At 39.7% G+C, this 9,789-nt stretch overlaps 1 protein-coding gene across 1 annotated transcript in view; it reads left to right on the forward strand.

The window, feature by feature from the left end:
• The window catches only part of PTH2R (parathyroid hormone 2 receptor), an 88,600-nt gene extending 79,861 nt beyond the window's left edge, over positions 1–8,739 (forward strand). Inside the window, exons 10-13 of the mRNA XM_019976128.2 lie at positions 413–507; positions 3,736–3,874; positions 5,388–5,429; positions 6,675–8,739. Of these exons, the coding sequence (XP_019831687.2) occupies positions 413–507; positions 3,736–3,874; positions 5,388–5,429; positions 6,675–7,070 (672 nt within the window). The 3' untranslated portion in view covers positions 7,071–8,739. The remainder of the gene's footprint in view (positions 1–412; positions 508–3,735; positions 3,875–5,387; positions 5,430–6,674) is intronic.
• The last annotated feature ends 1,050 nt before the right edge of the window (positions 8,740–9,789 follow it).

A 9,789-nucleotide genomic window follows, 5' to 3' on the forward strand; every position in this document is an offset into this window, starting at 1 on the left:
TTTCTGGGCAACAGTACTGGAGTGGGGTGCCATTGCCTTCTCCCAAATAGATACAGAGATGGGTAATTCATTTTGAAAAGGCAGTCAGTTACATTTATATAGTAACTATTATCCTTTAACCAGTCTGCCACAGAACTTCATTTGAACTTTGGCCTGGAAATCCCCCATGGACTCTGGCAGATTATCCTCTGGTATTTCTGATTTCTAGTGTTGTTGAAATTTTCTCTGTGTTATCATAAGGGTACATCAAGAATCACTATCTTTCTAATATCTTATCTGAGGTTTCCTTATTCACATTTACAGAATCAGTAATTTTCAGTCTTTGAATACAAATAAGTTCAATTTATGTAAATTTTTGCAAACAACTTGAAGACTAAGTTATAATTCTTTGTAATATTATTTTCTTTTTCAGCTGAATTTTATCCTGTTTCTGAATACTGTTAGAGTTCTGGCTACTAAAATCTGGGAGACCAATGTGGTTGGGCATGACACCAGAAAACAATACAGGTAATTCCAGGACAGACATCCATAAAAGAAAATATTTTGGTTACTATTTAGACTAAAGGACAGGTATCAATTGATCTGAAATGTCTCTAAGAGACTAAATTGTGAACATGTATTTTTGTTTGGTTTAATTGTGCTATTTGTCAGAAAAGTATATATATTTTAGGAAAATATAAATAACAACAGACCTTACCACATGCTTAAATTCTAAGTATGTTTTTAAAAATATGTTCTTAGCAACTGGGATTTTATAATAAACTTTGTAACCAGGGCTCACCTGGTGGTTCAGTGGTAAAGAATCCACCTGCCAAGCAGGAGATGCAGGTGCTATCCTTGGTTCAAGAAGATCGCCTGAAGGAGGAAATGGCAACCCACTCCAGTATTCTTGCCTGGGAAATCCCATCGACAGAGGAGCCTGGTAGGCTACAGTCTAGGATGTCACAAAAAGTCAGACAGGGCTTAGCGACTGAGCACACACACACAACAAAAATCAAGAAAATTTATTTGCTATATTGTTCCAGCCTGCCCATCAGATTGGGTGTGTTGTGTGCTCAGTCATGTCTGCTTCTGTGACCCCATGGCCTGTAGCCCATCATGCTCCTCTGTTCATGGGATTTTCCCAGGCAAGAATACTGGAGTGGGTTGTCGTATCCTTCTCTAAGGGATCGTCCTGACCCAGGGATTGAACTTGAGTTTCCTGCCTCTCCTGCACTGCGAGGCAGATTCTTTACCACTGTGCCACCTGAGAAACCTTCCTATCAAATTGGCACCTCCCAAATAACTGATTTTTAAGAACTTTCAAAAGTACTGATTGAAGGAGGTCTATTATTCAGTCTTTGTTCAAAAAAAGGACAAATTAAGTATTTATGAATATGAAAGTGTTAGTCACTCAGTTGTGTCCGACTCTTTGTGACCCCTTGGACTGTAGCCCACCAGGCTACTCTGTCCATGGGATTCTTCAGGAAAGAGTACTGGAGAGGGTTGCCATTGCCTTCTCCAGGAGTTCTTCCTGACCCGGGGATCAAACTTGGGTTTCCCGCATTGCAGGCAGATTTTTTACTGTCTGAGCTACCAGGAATATCCTAAGTATTTATAATCACTATCAAACTATTTTAAGACTATGTCTGTTTTTTCCAATTATCATTTCAGAGGTTCTAAGTCATTTTGGAAGTGGCTTTTAGGCAACTGAACATATACACCCAATAGTCAGGAGCATGTGGATTAGTTTTTGCAATCCCCAAACAAGAATCTATTTCTTTCTGCCTCACGTTGTCATGAAATGCTATCTCAGACACAGAAAGGAAGAAATCATAACCAGCATTTCCATCTTCTCTCACAAACATTCCTCTATACCATGTAGGAAGCATTTACTGTCAGGCAGAAAAGACTACAGGTACAGATGGACCGAGGTCTAGAATAGGATGCACAGTATGAACGAGTGCTCAGCTGCTAGCTCCAGTTATTTGCAGTATGGTGGAAGTGGTAGTACCATAAATTGTGCCTAAGCATTTACAGTAAAGGGTCCATGCTATACTAGGATAGCTTGTCTCATGTCACATCCCATTGGTGAAGACAAAGGTCAAAGGATGATAGAAATGGAAAAATGTAAGTAGCCTTTCAATCTTCATAAAATGAAAAAGTGCACTTGTGTTTGAAAGATGCTTATTTCTCTAGTTCTGAATAAAAGCTACTATTTCCTTTATTTCTGAACGATGTGAAATTATACTTTCAGTAGAAAGTTGCCCAAGAGACTTGAAAAACTCTGGTGAGAACAAAGAGTGGATTATCTTTGAAACTAGATAGTCAGCCTACTTCCAAAAAGAAAAAAAATAAGTAAGTAGGGAAAGAAAGAAAGGAAAGAAGGAAGGAAGGACAAAAGAAAGGAAGGAAGAACACTGAAGGAAAGACTAGATAGGGAAGGAAGAAGGTTACAATCCTTTGAGATTTTTTTAGTTAGTTCAGTCACTCAGTTGTGTCCAACTCTTTGTGACCACATAGACTGTAGCATGCCAGGCTTCCCTGTCCATCTCTAACTTCCCGGAGCTTACTCAAACTTATGTCCGTTGAGTCGGTGATGCCATCCAATCATCTCATCCTCTGTCGTCCCCTTCCCCTCCTGCCTTCAATCTTTCCGAGCATCAGGGTTTTTTCTAGTGAGTCAGTTCTTCCCATCAGGTGGCCAAAGTATTAGAGCTTCAGCTTCAGCATCAGTCCTTCCAATGAATATTCAGGACTGATTTCCTTTAGGATTGACTTTACTTTGAGATTATTGGGGTATTAAATGATTCTTAGAGAAAGAGACACTTCTTACATCTCAAACGTTGAAGCTGAAGATTTAGGACAGAAAAAAAAAAGGCATTTTACAATTTTATGAAAATAGTATCCTTTAAGCAAAAAGAGTAGAAATGAGATTAGAAAGACTTAGGGGATAATTGTGGTTTTTCCTGGTGGCTCAGATAGTAAAGAAATCTGCCTACAAAGCAACAGAACCAGCTTCGGTTCCTGGGTCAGGAGGACCCTCTGAAGAAGGAAACGGCAACCCACTCCAGTATTCTGGCCTGGAGAATTCCATGGACAGAGGAACCTGGCAGACTACAGTCCACGGGGTTGCAAAGAGTCAGACATGGCTGATCAACTTTCACTTCTTTTCAGGGGATAGTAATCACCGGAAATGAGAATAAACTGCCGATTTAGAATAGAAGTGACAGGAAGAAGAGGGAGGCAGGGAAAAGTTAGCAGAAGTAGTGGGTCAGAGATGGGGAAATCAGTCCCTGTTAGTTCTGCTAAGCTTTATTTTTTCCAGAAAGTTATGTGTACAGGGGGCTTCCCCAGTGCTCAGTGGTAAAGAATCCTCCCACAATGCAGGAAATGTGGGTTCGATCCCTGGGTCAGGAATATCCCCTGGAGGAGGAAATGGCAACCCACTTCAGTACTCTTTCCTGGAGAATCCCATGGACAGAGGAGCCTGGCTGGCTACAGCCCATAGAGTCTCAAAGAGTTGGACATGACTGAAGCAACTTTGCATGCACATGTCTACAGAAAAGTGAAGTGAAGTCGCTCAGTCGTGTCCAACTCTTTGCCCAACTCTTTGGAATAGTCCAATTCCATGGACTATCCAGCCCATAGAATTCTCCAGGCCAGAATACTGGAGTGCGTTGCCATTTCCTTCTCCAATGTCTACAGAAGGGCACTCTATATTGACTAATTAAAAGACTTGCTGTTCTCTTCCAGGAAACTCGCCAAATCCACACTGGTGCTGGTCCTGGTCTTTGGTGTGCATTACATCGTGTTCGTGTGTCTGCCCCATTCCTTTGCGGGGCTGGGGTGGGAGATTCGGATGCACTGTGAGCTCTTTTTCAACTCCTTTCAGGTAGAGAGTGCCATCTAGTAATGTGATTTCTATATTTTGCTCTCCTCTCCACCCCCGCTCCTCTAACCCCCTCTGGTGCTGCCAAATTGCAAGGTCATGTCTCTGCCTCTTCTCTGACTTTCATGCACCACCCACCCGTCTCCCAAGGGCCAGGAAAGGGACTGTTTTCTGGCACCTGTGCTTTTCTGTCCTGAGGAGGTCAGGTTAACCTCTTACCACAGCAGGAGCCTGGGCTGTGAGACAAGAAAGCATATTGCTGTAACATATGTGACACCTTTGGAGCAGGAATCTGTGTGTGTATATGGAAGGTCAGTGAAAACAAAAGACAGGATAGGCAGGTGAGAGGAAAAAAGGGAAGGGGAGACAAGAAAGAGGAAGAGGTTGCTTCCATACATTTGATCTCAGTACAAAACACGATACCATCATCCCTCACATGGATGGCTAAACACACCTCCTAACTCTTCTTCCTGCTACTCATTTGCTGCCACCTCCTGGCCTTCAACCTAGTCTTCATAGAATAGTCTGAAGACTCTTAAAGATAAATCTGACCACGTCACTTATCAGCTGAACACATCCAGAGGCTTCTCATTGCAGTCAGAATGAAATCCAAACACTGTTTGCTTGTGTGCACAGCCCTACGTTGCAGGGATCCTGCCCAGCTGTGACCTCATCTCACTAAGGTCCATGCTGCCCACTAAGTCTGAGCCACACTAGCTCATCCACAGTTTCTGTTCCTCAGGTTCACTTCTGCCTCAGGGGCAGTACTTGCTGTTTTCTCTGCCTGGAATGCTCTTCCCTCTAATATTCTTATGGCCTGGCTTCTTCTCATTCAAATCAGCTTAAATGTCACCCTCTCAGAGAGGTCTTCATCGAGTTCCCCCTCTGATAGACCTTCTCCACTCTTCTCTTCCACCACCACTTGTTTTGCCTGAATAGTCTTTATCTCATCATTTTACGATTTTCTCCTGTGGCTATTTGTTTATATTTTATTCATCTGTATTCTCTTCCAGAATATAAGCTGCAAGAGAACAGGGACCTTATCTGTGTTGATTAAATTGTTTATCTCTGTAACACTGAGCATTTCACAGTGTATAAAGTCAACAAATATTTTTGAATGAGTGGGAAAAAAAAAGTTTGTGTTTTCACTATAATATACCCTACACCTATAGTTGCCAACATTTCACAGTGTATAAATTTCACTTACCAGCTAGGGGATGTTCTGTGATTCTGAGTGGCAAACATGAAATTAACATGATACAAATCAGTTATTCATGTGTCCTGGAGTATTTTATTTATTTATTTGGTTAATTTGACACCAAGGAAAGATCTCAGACAACTTTCATGTATATTTAAGGATTTGGAATATTAGGAGAGAATAACTTGTATAATTTTCTGGAGGAATCATTTAAAAATACCCTGTTTTTCAAAATATGCATTTTGATACAAGATGCTTTAGTGCCCTAATCTTCATAATTAAAATTAATTAATTAAAACATTCTATTTTCTCCTCCAGGGTTTCTTTGTGTCTATCATCTACTGCTATTGCAATGGAGAGGTAAGTCTGAAGGAACCCAGACCTCCTGTAGGTTTAACTCTGAGTATAAATGGCTATCACAATATGACCTGAATCTCTTTAGAATCCCCAGGGGTTACAGGAAAGAATGGGCAGGGAGAAAGGAGATATATATTGTTTTGAGAAAGCAAGAATTGATGTAAATAAGCCAAGGTCTTCCTCTTCCAGCACTTTTCAATGTCAATTCAGTTGCAGACCTTGATGTCAGAAACCCAATTTGTTGGAATGCAAATTGATACTTGGAAGGACAGTGAACATCATATTCCAGTCAGTGCTTCAACTTACATTTAATTTCAAGTTCTATAAGAAAATCAAATATAACTCTCTGGGAATAACCCATTAGAACATTGTGACATTTTTTAAACTACCAGATGGTGATGGGACAATTTCAGTTCATTTAGGAGAGAAAGAATGGTACCAATCTTCTGGGTGACATCAGCTTATCAGGTGTCTACTGATTCCCATGGAACTTTCAAAAAGCTCCCTTCTGGAAAGTTGCAGTAGCAGAACTGAATCTTCAGCAGCAAGAATGGAAACGAGAGCCCTACCCTGCTAAGAATGCCCTTGCAGTGCCCACTTTTCGTAGTCCAGTCCTCCTCCCGGTTTCTCTCCTTCATTATGCTTGTGCAGAGTGATAGGTTAACAGTTCCATTTACAGATAAGCAGCTTCCATGCCCTTCCACAGCCTCAGCTGGCACTGTGTATCCATATTGTTCCTCCAACGCAGACCCCTCTTTTTCCTCTCCCATGAGTCACACATTTATACTGGCTGCATGTCAACTTCTATTAAAGCACTAACCTTGGACAAATATTTTTGCCTCTCTGTAAGCCTGTTTGCTCATCTCCAGTAATAACACCTCTCAGGAAGAGACTGAGAGAGAATACACAGTTGACCCTTGAACAACACAGGTTTGAACTGTGTTGTTACTTATACATTTTCACTATATATGCACTACAGTACCGCACCATCTGGGGTTGGTTGAGTCCACCCGTGTGAAACTCCAGATATAGGCTAACTGAGAATTCATAGGGAATTTTTCAGCTGCAGGTGTTGGGGGCCCCTAATCCCTGCATTATTGAAGTGTCAACTGTATATATAAAGTCCCTGGTACACAGTGGAAATTTAGTGATTATTACTATCAATGAAGTCAGGGCATACATCCATCCAGTAAGGTTGCAGGGCCTCTGAAGGTTTTTGATGCATGAAATGGTCCTTGTGGTGTTTAGGTTCAGTCTGAGGTGAAGAAGTTGTGGAGTCGATGGAATCTCTCCGTGGACTGGAAAAGGACGCCCCCGTGCGGCGGCCACAGATACGGCTCCGTGCTCACCACGTTGACGCACAGCACCAGCAGTCAGTCGCAGATGGCGGCCAGCACGCGCATGGGGCTCATCTCAGGCAAAGCACCCAGGAAGGCCAGCCGACAGCCCGACAACCACATGACTTTACCTGGCTACGTCTGGAGTAACTCAGAGCAGGACTGCCTACCACAATTGATCCATGAAGAGACCAAGGAAAGTGGCGGGAGGCAGGGAGATGAGATTCTAATGGAGGAGTCTTCCAGGCCATTAGAATTTAGCACAGGCCTGGAAGGAAGCAAAGGAGAAACCGAGGATGCTCTGTGAATCCATATCTGTTGTCTTTAAAGAGCTGGTTCATCTCGTTGTGTTAGAGGAGCTTGGCCTGTATCCCGCTGCTTAGCCCCAGAGCTGAGCAGTCAGGACTCCAGTGTTCACAGCCCATTTTCAGGAGCCATGAATTGGCTCCTGTAAATACTAAAGCCACAAAACGAGAAAGTCAGTGGAGCAGTTTATTACCATATTTTGGCATCAAATTCTTTTCTGAATTAATGTACAGTACTTGCTCTGTGATGTTCATTCTTCTGCTCCTTTTGGGTAGAGAAACATTTCAGTTGCTTGGTTCTAGTTTTTTCTTGTAAATATCACTCTAAATATGATAGAGATCATTTGGTATGTGACATTTGCCTTTAAACAAATCAGTGTTCTCTTTTCCACTTTAAGGGACTTCTATCATTCCATTCATTTTGTCAGTGCACAGGAACAATTAGGGTCTAAAAATGTACATTGAAAGATTAAAGATTGCAGAACAAGTACACACTGGAAGACACATTGTCTGGATTTTGTTAAAGTAATAAATGTGTGAGAAACTTGTTTCATTCTAGGAAAAAGGGAAATTATTCAAAAAAGAATATTGCACATATTCCTTCTTTTGAATGTCCCCTCTGTGACCAGCCAAATCTCAAGTCTTCACTCTCTTGTAAACCTTAACACTCTTGTAAACCTTAACACAAGGTTTTCTTGGTCAGTGAGCTTATATCTGCAAACAGATTTTGTTTGTAATCATTTATAGTGATGGTCACACTGAATTTATTATTTTTTCTTTGTTCTATTACTGTATTCTAAATGGCATGTGGGATAAATTAAAGTTTGTTTTAAAAATACATTTTGAGTCACTTTTTAAAATGTTCTTTTAGCATCTAACTTTGTTTATAGGAACCAGTCAAATGTCCCTTCTTCAAATCTACAGAGATCAGCATGTAGCCCCAGAACTTCACTGAGCTTGACAAGTCAGTATATTGTGGCAGTGAAATGTTTATTGTGTGCATGTTGGGTACACATATCCTGCTAGGTTTTTACACACATTGACTTATTTAATCCTCACCACAAAGTTTATGGAGTAAGTCTTATCGCTGTCCCCCTTTTTACAAATGACTGTGACTCATGGAGGTAGATTGACTTGCCCAAAGTCACACAACAAGTGATTGAGAGAACACGGTTTCAGACCCAGATCTACTGACTTTAAGCATCTTTTTCTGTCCCTGTTGACCATCTGCATATCTTCTTTGTAGAAATGTCTGTTTAGGTCCTCTGCCCATTTTTTTTTTTGATTGATTGTTTATTTTCTGATACTGAGCTGTCTGAGCTGTTTGCATATTTTAGAAATTAATCCCTTGTAGGTCAAATCCTTCACAAATATTTTTCCTCATTCTGTAGGTTGTCTTTTTGCTATGGTTGTCTGTGCTGTGCAAAAGCTTTTATGTTTGATTAGGTCCTATTTGTTTATTTTTGGTTTTGTTTCTATTGCTCTAGGAGAAAGATCAAAAGAAAAAAAAATTGCTGTGATTTTTGTCAAAGAGTGTCCTGCCTATGCCTTCCTCTAGGAGTTTAATATTATCTGGTTTCACATTTAAGTCTTTAATCCATTTTGAGTTTATTTTTCATAATAGTGTTCGAGAATGTTCTAATTTCATTCTTTTATGTGTAGCTGTCCAGTCTTCCCAGCACCACTTATTAAAGAGACTATCTTTTCTCTATTGTACATTCTTGTCTTGTCATGGATTAATTAACCATTAGTATGTGGGTTTATTTCTTGGATTACTATCATATTCCATTGATCTGTGTGTCTGTTTTTGTATCAGTTCTATACTGTTTTGATTATTGTAGCTTTATAGTATAGTCTGAAGTCAGGGATTATGATTCCTCCAGTTCTATTCTTTCTCAAGATTGTTTTGTCTATTTGGGGTCTTTTGTGTCTCTAAACAAATTTAAAGTTTTTTTTGTTTTGGTTCTGTAAAAAATACCATTGGTAATTTGATAGGGATTGCATTGAATCTGTAGGTTTTCTTGGGTCATATAGTCATTAGAACTTACTTGCTTACCAGCAGTTATTTTTATAAATATAAATATTTATATGGTTGAGTTTATTAAAAGACATTCTTATTTTTCTAGTTATTAAGTATTTTGGCCCATGAGTTGGATTTCAGTCTTTTTCTTTCTTTAGGCCTGCTCTGTCTGTGTCCTTCACTCTTGAACACTCTCCCTGAGACAAACAGAGAAGCAATTTCTCCCAGGAAGTTCAATTCTGAATGGATGGACAGTTTAGAAATAACATATACAAAGAATTATATATATACACTGGCTTTGTTTTAGGTACTAAGCTCAGTATTTTCAGTATATTTTATCATATAGTTTTCATTATACACTGTGATGCAGTTATCACCATCTCAAAAATGTCATGATAATCAGAAGTAAAACAATTTGCTCAAAATCACAGTGGCTGAGCCAAGATTTGAACCCAGTTCACTTTAAAATTCTTGATTGTTCTCTCACCCATGTGACCCTTTAAAATTTTATTTATCAAGAGCCTAGTGGTATGCCAAGTCAATGAGGAAATAAAAAATAATTATTAATAATTCCAACTATTTTGATGGTAGAATTACCAATAATCAAGGACATGTAAAAAAGAAATAATAACATGACAATAGTTTTTGATAAAAGCATTAAAAAAGTTATTTATTTGCTTATTTAATTTTATTTTTGGCTG

This window comes from Bos indicus, chromosome 2 (assembly GCF_029378745.1).
Source record: "Bos indicus isolate NIAB-ARS_2022 breed Sahiwal x Tharparkar chromosome 2, NIAB-ARS_B.indTharparkar_mat_pri_1.0, whole genome shotgun sequence".
Lineage (NCBI taxonomy): Eukaryota > Metazoa > Chordata > Mammalia > Artiodactyla > Bovidae > Bos > Bos indicus.